Source organism: Carcharodon carcharias, chromosome 33, assembly GCF_017639515.1.
Source record: "Carcharodon carcharias isolate sCarCar2 chromosome 33, sCarCar2.pri, whole genome shotgun sequence".
NCBI classification, from domain to species: domain Eukaryota; kingdom Metazoa; phylum Chordata; class Chondrichthyes; order Lamniformes; family Lamnidae; genus Carcharodon; species Carcharodon carcharias.
Window position 1 is genome coordinate 12,471,907 of NC_054499.1, and position 14,654 is coordinate 12,486,560.

The following is a 14,654-nucleotide window of genomic DNA, read 5'->3' on the forward strand; positions in this document are numbered from 1 at the left end:
GAGGCCGGTTAGGCAGAACCCAGAGGGAATCCCATTCTTTCAATTTCACACCCTTCCACTGCCTAAAAATCTCTGGTGGAGGAGTGTGAAATTCAGGAGTGTATTTCCTTGGAATTTGATTTCTACAGTCACAGGGGGCACTAGTGCCACTATAGAAATAACAAGGTCCCTGCTGTTTTCTGGAGGCTAGAAATTCCTTTTGTGTGAGTTGTAGCTAGTCAGGCTTCAGTCAGTGAAAAAAATTATAAGGTAGCCAGGATGTTATAGATATTTTCCTTCATGTCTTCAGGGCATGACAGTGCGGTGTAGGTAAACCCACAGTGCTGTTGGTGAGGGAGTTCCAGGATTTTGACTCAGCGACAGTGAAGGAATGGCAATATAGTTCCAAGTCAGGATGGCATGTGGCTTGGAAGGGAACTCGCAGGTAGTGGTGTTTCCATTTTGCCCTTGGTGTGCCAGCTCAGCGGGGGCGGGTTGGGGCTGCTGGGAAGCTGACTGCCATCCACAATTGGCACTGCTCCGCGATTTCACGCCAGCGGGCCAATTAAAGCCACCCAACCTGATATGCGAGCAGCAGTGCCGAGCTCTGCCTGTGTGAGGCGGGGTGGTGGGGGGTGAGGAGGGCGAGCAAGCCAAGTATGAACTTCATGCATGCACGCAAGTGAGCGCTGCATAATCTCCCTAAGGCATGGAGCTGCCTCAGGGAGATGAAGAGCTATGAAAGAAATTTTTAAAAATAAATATGCAATAAAACATGTCACCTCAGCAACTCTGTCATATGAGCAGGGACATGTTATTAATTAATTAAGTTTTAAAACTTTTATTTTTATTTGCTTTTGGAAGTCTCATCCCGCCTATGGATAAGGTTTCCTAAAAAATATAAAGGCTGCTTGGCCTTTTCGCCATCAGTTAGGTTGGACGGGCAGTGAAAAATTTAAGTTAATTGATCACCTAATGGCCTTAATAGGCCTTTTAATTGCCGGCGGGCGCTGCCGGCTCTGGCTTGTGCCCACCAACCAAACTATTGCGCGATTGTGTGTTGGCATACTTGGCCGACATCAATGCACGTCATTTCAAGCTCGAGCGGGTCGGGTGCGCGCCCACCTGCCATGTGAAAATTTCTGCCCCATATGTCTGCTGCCCTTGTTCTTCTAGGTACTAGAGGTCACAGGCTTAGAAGGTGCTGTCGAAGGACCCTTGGTGAGTTGCTGCAGTGCACCGCTGTTCCTTCACTGTCGTGGGGTCAAAATCCTGGAACGGCCTGGTGTGCCTACACCACATGGACTGCAGCGGCTCAGGAAGGAGGCTCACCACTTTCTCAAGAGCAGTAAATGGTGACCTTGCCAGCAACACATGCATCCTCATGAGTGAGGGGAATGAAAGACAGATTTTGACCTTTCCTGTAACTGGGTCAGCAGGGGGAAAATGGCAGTTAAGTAGTGGATTTGTGTAAAACAACCAACACAACTGGATACTTCCTTAGCATTGTTCATGGTGAATAAAGGGAGCAGTGTGTAGGGTGGTCTTCAGGTGGCGTATGGTGTGTGTCTGAGAAGGAGAACTTAAAAAGCCTTCAGGAATTATTTAATCTCCTGTCAACGCAGAAGGAAACAAGTTTAAATTTTCCCATTTTGTTTTGTTTATTCATTATTTAACGATCTGAGATGGAGAAGACAAGGTTATTTGCCTCGTTGGGGTAAGAGGCCCTTGCGATAAAACCTCCAGGAATACGTCCAAGGGTTGGCAACCCTCTAGGCCCGAGTCTGAACCTGGGACCTTCCTGAGCCACCACAGCCCAGTAACGAGGCGCAATCTTTCTCGCTTTGTAATAGAAGCATTCAGTAACCTCAGAGCAGTACCGTGTTCATTATTCACCACAGCCAGCACCCGGAACATCAGAGCTGCACACGTCGCGGCAAAGAACCCTCGCCAATAATTCCTCACGGCAAAGTGTGTGGCTGTTGTCTCCACGCTAAACAGGACGCCTGGGGGTGGGGGGGAGAAAAGCAATAAGATGGGTCCAGCATTGGAGCAGCTATGAATAATTCAACAGATAACCAAGTGCCCACAGTGGCAAGACTAGGTTTTCCTCTTATAGAATAATTATAGACTGGTACAGCACAGATGTAGGCCACTTGGCCTGTCGTGTCATGCTGGGTCTTAGGAAGCACTATCCAATTAGTCCCGCTCCTCCCTGCTCTTCCTCCACAGTCCTTTAATTTTTTTTTGCTTTTCTTCAATTATTATCCAATTCCCCTTTTTGAAACTTCCTAATGAATCTGCTTCTACCGCCTTTTCAGGTAGCGCCTTCTGGATTACAACAACTCACTGAATTTAAAAGGAAAATCCTTTTTGCTCCACTGGCTCTTTCGCCAATCACCTTAACCCTTGTGCCCTCTACTTACCCACCTTTCTGCCACTGGAAACTTCTTTCCTCTTATTTAGTCTATCAAACTCCTTCATGATTTTAAATCTCCTTCTCTGCTCTGAGGAGAACAATCCCAGATTCCGAGATTCTCAATCCCAGATTGTTCTCCTCAATCCAATTCTTCAATCTCTCCAGATCAACTGAGGCCCCTCATCCCTGGCACCATTATGGTAAATCTCCTCCCTGCCTTCCCCAAAGCGTTGACATCCTTCCTAAAGTGCAGGGCCCAGAATTGGACACAATATTCCATCTGAGGCCTAACCAGTGATTTGTAAAAGTTTAACAAACCTCCCTGTTTCTATACCCTATCCCGCTATTAATAAAACCAAGGTTTACATATGTTTTTATTATGGTCTTCTCAAATCATCCTACCAGCTTCGAAGGTCCATGTACATACAAATCCCCCCGCTCTCCGGGTTCCTGCACCCCTTTTAAAATTGTACAATTTAGTTTATAGTCACCTCTCCTCAATCAATCCTCCTATCAAAATATATCGCTTCACCATTCCCCGCATTGAATTCATCTGCCCATTTCACGAGTCTCTTACTGTCCTCCTCCTTGTTTACTACATTTCCGAGTTTTGGGCCATCTTTAAACTTTGAAATGATCTCCCCTATGCCCAAGTTCAGTCATTAATATATATTGGAAAGAGCAGTGGTCCTCTACCAACACCTGGGAATACCACTGTGTACTTCCCTCTAGTCAGAGAAACAAATGTTCACCATTCCCCACTGCTTTCTGGGCGGAATCATCCCAGGTTTGCACTAAGTGGGGTGGTGGGCGGTTAAAAAGATGTTTTGGCCGCCAGCCGCGATGGCGGGTTTTGACTCCGTATTGTCCCAAACCTGCCTCTTTACTTATGCACTCCCGGGAAACACGCCATTTCCCATGGCGGGTGGGATCTCATTCACCCGCCACACCATCACCCTGCTGCTGCATCACGCCAGGCGCTATATTTAAAGTCTAGCCGCCAGCACACATCTCAGTGCTTCTAGACCACCACTGCTGCACAGAAGACATGGCCCTGAAAGTGAAGAAGACTACAGCCCCCAGGTTCAGCAATGGGTCCCTCGAGCGCCTTTTGGATGCCGTGGAGGCCCACAAGGTTGTCCTCTACCCCCGCTCTGGCCGCAGGATGGGCAGCAACAGCACTAACCCGGCTTGGGAGGTGGTGGCAGCCTTGGTCAGCGCCAACGCTCTGCAAAAAAGGACAGTCACCCTGTGCCACAAGAGGATGAATGATCTCCGTTCCACCAGGGTAAGTCACTCTTCTCATCACTCTCAACTCACACACTCACAAACCCACCTCACGTCCACAGGGCCCTCACTCACTGTCGGTTTACAGGACATCACCATTCACTCTCTCACACTCACCGTCATTGTCCTCATCCCGTCCATGGGACCACTCAACACCTACACAGGCCAGGCATACTTATCATCTGGCCTGGCAGGCATCCTGCTTACACTCTCTCCTTCTGTATTCATGCAGGACTAGCTGGCACACAACTAGGGCGAGACCGGCGATGGAATGCCCTAAATCAAGGTCCTCATGGACATTGAAAACAGAGCTATCCAGCTGGCTGGCGAGGATCTGGACTGTTCCTGTGCTGACGGTGAGGTCGGCGCTGCTCTAGCAAGTGACAGTCCAGCAGTGCAACATCCATCAGACTGTGAGTGATGTGTCCTGTTTCACAGGACATGCACTAATTATCTCCCCTTGCTTCCGCAGGCACATCCAGGAAACTGCCAACAGAGTCCATGACCCTGGGTCTCCAATCAAGCCCTGAAGAAACCCCTGAAGAGGAATCTGGAGGCACCCACTCTGAAGTCCTGTCACAGCGCTCACCCACACCCTCCACCAGCAAAGGGACACACACCTGGGTGGGACATGGCTTTAGAATAGCCCCAGGATCACAATCTGGTGATCACATCACACCATCTGATCCACAGCAGGTAGAGGCAGGGACTTCCCAGGTTTCTGGCACTCGGAGGACTCCTGGAGGCCAGAACATTCCTGAGTCTGAGTCACTCAAAGAGCCTCTGGACTCGGTCATAGCTCAGTTGCTGGAGCTGCAAAGGCTAGCTGGGGAACATCGGGAAGAGATGTCCGCTGCACTGTTCATATTGCAAGGCACGATGGAGGAGTCTGTCCGCCTTCAGTCTGAGGTGATAGCGCCAGCATGCCAATGCAACAAGGTCAACACTGGTAGGATGGCAGCCGCCATAGAGACCTTGGTCCAGGACTTCGCTCCTGCACTGCTGCACAGGCTCAACTCCACCATTGATGCCATAGCTGGCCTCCAACAGTGTAAACGTGAGAGAGGTGCGGGGTAGCTCAATCTCACTCCAGCTACCCCTGCTCCTCAAGGAGTCAGCCAGGGCCCCCTGGGCACCCATTGGGAGGAGGATCAGCAGGTCCACATCCCAGGTCCATCCATCCAGGTGACTCCGAGAGTGTTTGGCCCATCCAACTCCCCTCTTCCTGTGACTCAGCAGCTCCAGCCTGTGACGGCTCGCTGTGGGCAGGAGCCTCAGTCGCTCATTCTTCCTGAGGGTGCTGCTCCTCCCTCTGTGCAGCCAGGGGCCTCAGTCACCCTCTCCTCAGTCTTCTTTGTGCTCTGTAGACCATCAGTCATACAGCTAGTTCACCAGGCTCCATGATCCTGATGTACACCCCCTGCAGAATGGAAAAGGGAGACACATAGTTAGCATGGGTGTACCAGGAACCTGCCCTGCCTTAAGTGTGATGGCCCCTTAACGCTTCCCGGAGAGTGCTGGCCATCACTTGGATGGCCAGAGATTAGTGCGCTACAAGGCTGCCCTGTTAGCTTAAACCATGGGGGAGACTAGTCCAAACTGGGATGCTGACATTGTAAGGGGCTGTGAGCGCCTCCACCTGAGACTGCTCCATAGCTAGCTTTAGCAAGGGGATTGTACAACATGGGCAGTCGTCCAATTGTTCTGCAGTCCACTAAAATGCTCAGGAAATTGCAATCTGTGCCGACAAGCGGGGAATTGGAGCATTTGGTGGCACTTTGATGCCTCTGCGTTGCTTGAGTGGGCAGATAAGCTAGGAGCCTGACCCCAATCATATCAACGGCGGCACCTGAGCTGTCTCAGTTGCAGAGGAAAGGTTACTTTATACCGGTTTCCCATGTGGCCACTTCTCTCGCCTACCCTACCCCCCGCACCCTGAATGCTTGTGCGCTATATTCAATGGCAAGGCTGCCCTTGCCCCCACCCCCTGCCACCAGTCACCTCAAAGGCAGGGCTGCCCTTGACCCTGATCCCCGACGCCCCTGAAGCTTAAAGTCCAGGCAACACTGGCGAGCACTGCACAACGTAACTGTGTACTCACCTCCAAGTTCCCCTCAAAGTGCAGCCGCCAAGTGAACGTCTTTTATGTGCTGTTGTGAAACTTTGTCGGCGTGCTTTCCCGCTGACATGGACGGATGATCCAGCGGTTGAGGGGGGACATGATTCCGACGGGTTGGTCTGATAATGATATGCTGATGTATGATAATGAGGCTCCTGATGTCTGATGGCAGGAAGTGCAGTCCACCATCAGCGGGCTGAATGGACAATCGCGAACTGGTTTCCCACTGTCATAAAACCGATCGCACCATATTGTCCACTCGTGATACTGATCACGCCCAACGCCAGCGGGCACGGAAAATTCCACCCTCTGTCTTTTAGCCAATTTTGTGTCAATCATTTTAATCTTATGCACTTTAATATTGCTTACAAGTCTATTACATGGTACTTTTTCAAACACCTTTTGAATGTTCATATACACACCATTAACTGCATGACCCTCATCAACCCTTTCCTTTACCTCATCAACATTTATTATGATCACTATTCCCCAAATGCTCCCCAACTGCTACATGCTCCACATGCCCCATTTCATAGCCCAGAACTAGATCCGGAAATATAAGCAGAAAATGGCGGTTAAACTCAGCAGGTCTGGCAGCATCTGTGGAGAGAGAAACAGTTAATGTTTCGAGTTCATTATGACCCTTCTTCAAAACTAGAACTAGATCCAGCACCGATTCCCTCCTTGTAGGTTGGGAAACACATTGATCAAGAAAGTTCTTTTGTACGTACTCAAGAATTGCTCCTCCTCTTTGCCCTTTACACTGTTACTATCACAGAATACACTAGGACTTCAGTCCTCGATTATGACTACTCTTGCCTCATTCTGTAATTTGTCTGCAAATTTGCTCCTTGCTCCTACCCACTATTTACTGGCCTATAGTATACACCTATTAGAGTAATAGATCCTCTATTGTTTTTTAATTCTAAATAAACATATTCTGTGTTTTGAACTCTCAACTTCTGATCCCTTTCCAGTAAAATGATGGTTCATTTAATCCATACTGTCACCACTTTCCACACCACACCCCCCCCACCCACTCTTTTTTTTATCTTCCCTATTATTTCCTGAATACCTGAAACCAGGAAAATTAAGGCCCAGTCGTGGCAGGACTCACCGCGGGAGATTCGGTGGCCCAGCCATTGACCTTCAGCAGGACCTGGCGATCCCGGCAGTGGGTGGGATATCCCGGCAGTGGGTTCCTCATATCGCTTTTGCTTCTTTTGCCAATAACCTTAAATCTGTGTCCTCTCATTCTTGATCCTTCCACCAATGGGAACAGTTTCTCCCCCTCGACTTTGTCCAGACTCCTCATGGTTTTGAACGCCTTAATCAAATCCCCTCTCAACCTTCTCTTCAAGGAAAAAAAGACCCAAATTCTCCAATCTTACTTCATAACTGAAGTTCCTCATCCCTGGAACCGTTCTCGTAAACCTCTTCTGCAGTCTCTCCAATGCCTTCGCATCCTTCCTGAAATGTGGCACATGGAACTGTACTGAGGTCTAACTAGTGTCTTATACAAGTTCAACATAATCCCCTTGCACTTGTACTCCATGCCCCGATTAATAAAGCCTAGTTTGCTGTATGCTTTATTAACCGTGCTCTCATCCTGTCCTGCCACCTTTAATGATTTATGCACACATGCATCCAGGTCCCTCTGCTCCTGCACACACTTTGGAGTTTTATTGTCTCTCTATGATCTTCACACCAAAATATATCACCCTACATTTCTTTGCATTGAACTCCATCTGCCACCTTTCTGCCCATTCCACTAACTTGTCTATGTCCTTTTGAAGTTCTACACTGTCCTCCTCACAGTTCACAATGCTTTCAAGTTTCGTATCGTCCGCAAATTTTGAAATTGTTCCCTGTGTACCAAGGGTTAGATCATTAATGTGTATCAGGAAAAGCAAGGGTCCCAATACCAACCCCTGGGGAACTCCACTACAAACCTTCCTCCAGCCCGAAAAACATTAACCGCTACTCTCTGTTTCCTGTCACTGAGCCAATTTTGTATCCGTGTTGCTACTGTCCCTTTTATTCCATGAATGGCCTCCAGTTTCACTCTTCTCCACAGTGGGATCATCCTCTCCCGATCCACTCCATCAAAACCTTTCATCATTTTAAAGACTGATACTTTGTCACCCATCAAGCCTTAGCTTTTGAAAAGAAAAGATACCCAGTCTGTTCACCCTCTCCTGACAGGTGTAACCTTGCACTCTGGTATCATTCTTGTAAATCCCTTTATCGCCCCCTATTCCATGCCTCGATATCCTTTTTATATTATGGCAACCAGAGCTCCAAGCGTGGTCCAAAGCAAGGTTTGATACAAGCTTAGCATAATGTTTTTAATTCTATCCCTGTATTGCCTGGTTTGCTTTTCATGACCTGTGTCATGACTGGTAGCAATTTGAGTATTCGTTCTCCCAGATCCCTTTTCTGCTGTATCCCATTTAAACTCTCATTTTTCAAACATTAAGAGACCTCCTTACTCTTTATTTTTTTCTTTAAGGAGCAGATTCTTCAAAACTTGTTGGGAGGGAAAGGAGGAAGCGAGACAGAAGGCCCTTACCTCCGACAGGTGCCACAAAGCAACAGGCAACACCCACCGCCGCACCAGCGATCAGCATTTCATACTTGCGCCCTTTATTCTGCATGGAGGACAAGAAGAAAACTCATGGGCCACTGCACAGCCTAGAAACTGGAGGAGGCCATTCAGCCCCTTGAGCCTGTACTGCCTTTTGAGGCCGGGACTGCTCTGCCAGCTAACTTCACCCGCCTTTGCCCCATACCCCTCAATACCTTCGGTTAGCCAAAATCTAACAATCTCAGATTTTAAATTGGCAACTGACCCAGCATGATGCGCCATTTGTGGGAGAGAGAGTTCCAAACTTCTCCCACCCTTTGTGTGTGGAAGTGTTTCCTAATTTCACTCCTGAATAGTCTGTCTCTAACTTTCAGATTCTGCCCCCTAGTCCCAGTCCCTCCAACTGGCGGACATTGTTACTCTCTATCGACCCTACCTGTTCCTCTTAATATCCTGAAAACTTAAATCAAATCACCCCCTTAACCTTCTAAATTCCAGGGAAGACAACCCTAGTTTGTGTGATCTCTCCTTGTAATTTAACCCTTGGTGTCCAGGTATCCATTCTGGTAAATCTACACTGCACTCCTTCCAAGCTCAGTATATCCTTCCTGGGGTCTGGTGCCCAGAACTGCTCACAGTAACTCCCAGTGTGGTCTAACCAGGGCTTTGACTTCTACACCCTTGTATTCTTGTGCTCCAGATAAAAAGGCCAAATGTTTTGGTTATTTCCTGTACCTGTTCATGACGTTTTAATGATCTATGTACCTAGACCGCCACTGTTTCTAGCTTTTCCATTTTAGGGGATGGGCTCACATTTGCCTGCATTTAATAATAGACATACATACGAACATATGAATTAGGAGCAGGAATAGGCCATTCAGCCTCTCGAGCCTGCTCCACCATTCAATGAGATCATGGCTGATCTGGTTGTCACCTCTCCACATTCCCACCTACCCCGGATAACCTTTCACCCCCTTGCTTACCAAGAATCTATCTAGCTCTGCCGTAAAAATATTCAAAGACTCTGCTTCCACCGCCCTTTGAGGAAGGGAGTTCCAAAGACTCACAGCCCTCAGAGAAAAAATTTCTCCTCATCTCTGTCCTAAATGGGCAACCCCTTATTTTTAAATAACAAGACATCATGAGAGACACTTAACAGCGGTCAGAGGGCAAAACCAGCCAGTGGATAATGAAATGGCTGTTTGAGGGATGTTTGTCAGGTAGGATATCAGGAAATTTCCCTACTTTTCTTTGACTAGCGTCACGGGATCTTTAGATCTATCTGAGCAGATAGATGGGACAATGGTTTAACATGTTGGATGAAAGTTTTGGTGAAGCACTCTTTCAGCGCGCTGGGAGTATCCAGCCGGATTATGTGCTCACATCTCTGGACCCATTGGAGTCCAGCACAATGGGGTCAATGGGAAATCTCTTGGGATTTTTTGGAATGGGATTGAATTGAGAGTAGGTTGGACCATTGGGATTCCAAACTTCTTATGTGACGGAGGAAAGGTTTATTCAAGTGCAAGAGTCTGTGCCTTGAATTGGCTATGTCTGAACCTGCTGCAGGGCTAATATTGCTCAGTACAATTTACCTCTTTGGTGCCTGCGAATTTGACCATAACTTTTCCTAGCAGAGTGGCGAGGATGGTTGCCATGTGAACGAAGGGACCCTGCAAACATGAAGAAGAAGCCATTAAGAGCAACATCAGCACCCCTGAATTATAAAGGCAGCTTCAGCACAGTGAGAATGGCAGATGTCAGGTGAGGAGGTGGGTGGAGGCGCTGGAGGTGTGGACAGTAAAGAAACACCATTAATGAGTTTACTTCTCTGCCAATGACCCTTTCCTGCTCTGTCCTCCTTGTTCTGTGCTGCATCATTCTATGCACAAAAGCAACAGCTTTCACAGGATGTGGGTGCTGCTGGCAAGGTCAGCATTTGTTGCCCATCCCTAATTGCCCTTAAGCTGAGTGACCTGCTCTGCCATTTCAGAGGGTCAACCACATTGCTGTGGGTCTGGAGTCACATGTGTGCCAGACCAGGTAAGGGCGGCAGATTTCCTTCCCTAAAAGGGACAATAATGAACCAGATGGTTTTTTTTTTACAGAAATCAACAAAAGTTTCATGATCACTATTACTGAGATTAGCTTTCAATTCTAGATTTATTGACTGATTTTAAATTCCACCAGCTGCAGTGTTGGTATTTGAACCCATGTCCCCAGAGCATTAGCCTTGGTCTCTGGATTAGTAGCCCAGTGACATTACTACTACACCACCATCTCTCTTGTTTTAGTATAGTAATAACATCCTAAAGTGCTTCACAGGGGTGATCATTGAACAGAATTTAAAACCAAACCACATAAGGAGATAGAAATGAACGCTGGTGTATGTCTCTCACCTAATGCCTTCTCCCCATAAACCCTGCACACACTTCCTTCACAGGTAACAGTCTAATTCCCTTTTGAATCCCTTGATTGATCCTGCCTCCACCACACTCTCATGCAGTACATTCAGGACCTTAACCACTCACTGTCTCTCCTCATGCTTCCATTGCTTATTTTGCCAATCACCTTAAATCTGTGCCCTCTCGTTCTTGATCCTTTCGCCAAGGGAGGAAGAATTCCTCCCTTTCTACCCGGTCCAGACCCCTCATGATTTTGAATACCTCTATCAAATCTCATCTCATTTATTTCTTTTCTTTTTGTATTTTTGTTATTTTACTTAAAATTGATTGTAAAAATTGCCTTAGTTCAGCCTTCGACTATGATGGGGATTAACTTTAGTAAACCATTAATTGAACCAATAATACATTAGGACAGATGACCAAAAGCTTGGACAAACAGGTGGATTTTTTTTTAGCAAATTGAACCCACGATCTCTCAGATTCACCATGCCACCTCTAATTAGTCACCACTTGAGATGCAAGACTGACTTTACAAATGCCCACTGCTGGCATGGGATCAAGTGGGCTGCTTTGTCCTGGATGGTGTTGAGCATCTTGAGTATTGTGGGAGCTGCACCCATCCAGGCAAGTGGGGAGAATTCCATCACATTCCTGACGTGCCTTGTAGATGGTGGACTGGCTTTGGGGAGTCGAAAGATGAGTTACTCACTGCAGGATTCCTAGCCTCTGACCTGTTCGTGTAGCCACAGTATTTATATGGCTGGTCCAGTTCAGTTTCTGGTCAATAACAATCAATGGATGAAGGGCAGGGAATACAAACCAATATAGTGATCTCAGTAAGGTAGTGGAAACCCCACAACACAACAGACCACTCCCTCCACTCACTGGAAGGATAGTCTGGACTTCATTGTTAATTCGATCCCGAGCCTATTAGTGAAGTATTAAATGATGTAATACTTTTCATGACAATGGGTTCATTTACAGAATACAGAATTACATATGTCTGCTTCCTACCTACTACCCACCTCCCATGCCTCAGCAGTCTCTCTTTATAGGTGCTCTAGGTACTTAATTGAATAATGCCCTTCACCAGTAAATCTTAACACTATAATTAACACGCAATTAACATTTGGTGCCCGCTTACCACTTTTCCCAAGAAAATAGTACTTCCAGCTGCCAGAGTGCAAATGACACCAATGAGTTTCGCTACAAAGGTCCTGAAGGTGAAGAACTCATCCAGCACCACACCTCGCAAGGTAACCTTCAACTCAGGAATACCGGACCCTGGCACAGGAACAGGAGACAGTGAACCAAAAACAGATTCCAGTATTGCAGAAAGAAGCAACATTGATGCTGTGTACACAAAACAATCTGTTAACTTGATAAGTATCTAATTGTGGTGGCGGGGGGAGGTGGGTGGTGGGGAGAAAAATACATTCTCACATGTAGACAAATTGCATCCTTCTTTTTGGTTTGCCGTTAAGCTTGCTTTTTTTGCTGAGATACTAGACTACAGATGATATTAAGAGCTATTACCTCAAAGACCCATTACAACAGTTCATTGGGCAATATCCACTATGATACTGAAGTACATAGACTTATCGGGAAAGGTTGAAGAGGCTGTGGCTTCTTTACTCTAAAAAAGATTGGGATGCGCTGATAAAGATCTTTAAGATTATGAAGGTTTTTGATATGGTAGATGTGGGGGAATTGTTCCCACTTGTGTTGGGGGGGCAGTGGGAGTCAAAAATCTGTGGTCATAAATATAGGATAGTCACTAATCAATCCAATCGTGAATTCAGGAGAAACGTCTTTACCCAGAGAGTGGTGAGAATGTAGAACTCACTACCACAGGGAGTGGTTGAAGGGAATAGTATAGATGTATTTAAGGGGAAGCTGGATAAACACATGAGGGAGAAGGGAATAGAAGGTTACAATGACAGATTTAGACGAGGAAAGATGGGAGGAGGCTTGATTGGAGCAGAAACACCAGCACGAGCTGGTTGGGGCGATTTTGTTTCATTCTTTCACAGGATGTGGGTTTCACTGGCAAGGCCAGCATTTATTGCCCACCCCTGATGGCCCTTGAGAAGGTGGTGGTCTTCTTGAACCGCTGCAGTCCATGTGATGTAGGTACATCCACAGTACTGTTAGGGGGTGGAGTACCAGGATTTTGACCCAGTGACAGTGAAGGAACGGTGATATATTTCCCAAGTCAGGATGGTGACTTGGAGCGGAACTTCTAGGTGGTGGTGTTCCCATACGTCTGCTGCCCTTGTCCTTCTATGTGGTAGGAGTTGTGGTTTTGAAAGGAGCTGTTGAAGGAGCTTTGGTGAATTACTGCAGTGCATCTTATAGATGGTATACACTGCTATCACTGTGCATCAGTGGTGGAGAGAGTAGATGTTGAAGATAGTGGCAGGGGGTGCCAATCAAGTGGGCTGAAGTTTCAAAAACAAAACAAAAATAACTGGAAAAACTCAGCTGGTTTGACAGCATCTGTGGAGAGGAACACAGTTGTCGTTTCAAGTCTGTATGACTCTTCATCAGAACTAAGGAAATAGAGAAATGAGGTGAAATATAAGCTGGTAGAGGGGTGTGGGACAGGTAGAGCTGGGTAGAGGGCCAGTGATAGGTGGAGGCAAAGAAGAGATTGCCAAAGATGTCATAGACAAAAGGACAAAGGGGTGTTGACGGTGGTGATACTATCTAAGGAATGTGCTAATGGGGACATTAAGGGTAGCAAGCAGGACAAACAAGTGGCAGATGGCCCTAGTGGGTGTGGGGTGGGGGGAAATTTCTCCTGAATTAACGTTTGGATTGATTAATGACTATCCTATATTTATGACCATTTTGTCCTGGATGGTGTCAAGCTTCTTGAGTGTTCTTGGAGCTGCACTCATCCAGGCAATTGGAGAGTATTTCATTGCACTCCTGACTTGTGCCTTGTAGGTTGTGGACAAGCTTTGGGGAGTCAGGAGGTGAGTTACTCGTAAAGATCTTGAGATAGAAACAGTTATATATTCAGCCAGAGACACTTAGAAGTTGAACTGCGTGGGCTGTTCAACGTGGATCTTTCATTATCTCTTCCTAGCTTCAAGTGGACAAAGCGCACAATGCAATTTTCAATGCACTACACTACTCGGCCCCGAATATCCAGCCTCTGACCTGCTCTTGTACCCACAGTATTTATATGGCTAGTCCAGATCAGTTTCTGGTCAATGGCAATCCCCAGGATGTTGATAGAGGCGGGGATTCAGTGATAGTAATGCCATTGAACATCAAGGGTTAGATGGTTAGCTTCTCTCTTGCTGGTATTGGTCATTGCCTGGCACATGTGTGGCAAAAATGTTCCTTGCCACCTATCAGCCCAAGCCTGAATGTTGTACAGGTCTTCCTGCATATCGGCACAGACTGCTTCAGTATCTGAGGAGTTGCAAATGGTGCTGAACACTGAGCAACCGTCAGCGAACATCCCCACTTTTGACCTTATGATGGAAGGAAGGAAGGACATTGACGAAGCTGCTGAAGATGATCATGTCTGCTAGAAAAGATTGGAGAACAGTGGCCAATGAAGACAATTGGCCAAGAATATCTAAAATGAGATGCAGGATGTAAGATCCATAATGTAGAATATACAGGACACTGAAATCTGTTTGTGGTACCTCAAGCAAATAGCCATCCTTCTCCACATGACCTATTCTTAGATATTGGTTGAGGAATAAATGGTTGTCCAGGACACAGGGGAGAGCTAGAAGTGTCAGCCATGGTTCAGTGGGTAGTATTCTCGCCTTTGGGTTCAAGTCCCACTCCAGAGCTTGAGTGTCTTGGGCTAACATTTGCAAGTGTCGTCTTATG

At 46.8% G+C, this 14,654-nt stretch overlaps 1 protein-coding gene across 1 annotated transcript in view; it reads right to left on the minus strand.

Moving 5' to 3' along the window:
- LOC121272246 (chloride channel protein ClC-Kb-like) overlaps positions 1-14,654 on the minus strand; it is a 77,532-nt gene that overhangs the window by 36,802 nt on the left and 26,076 nt on the right. Inside the window, exons 4-7 of the mRNA XM_041178775.1 lie at positions 11,941-12,080; positions 9,987-10,064; positions 8,377-8,455; positions 1,860-1,985 (exon numbers count right to left, since the gene is read on the minus strand). Coding sequence (XP_041034709.1) covers positions 1,860-1,985; positions 8,377-8,455; positions 9,987-10,064; positions 11,941-12,080 — 423 coding nt within the window. The remainder of the gene's footprint in view (positions 1-1,859; positions 1,986-8,376; positions 8,456-9,986; positions 10,065-11,940; positions 12,081-14,654) is intronic.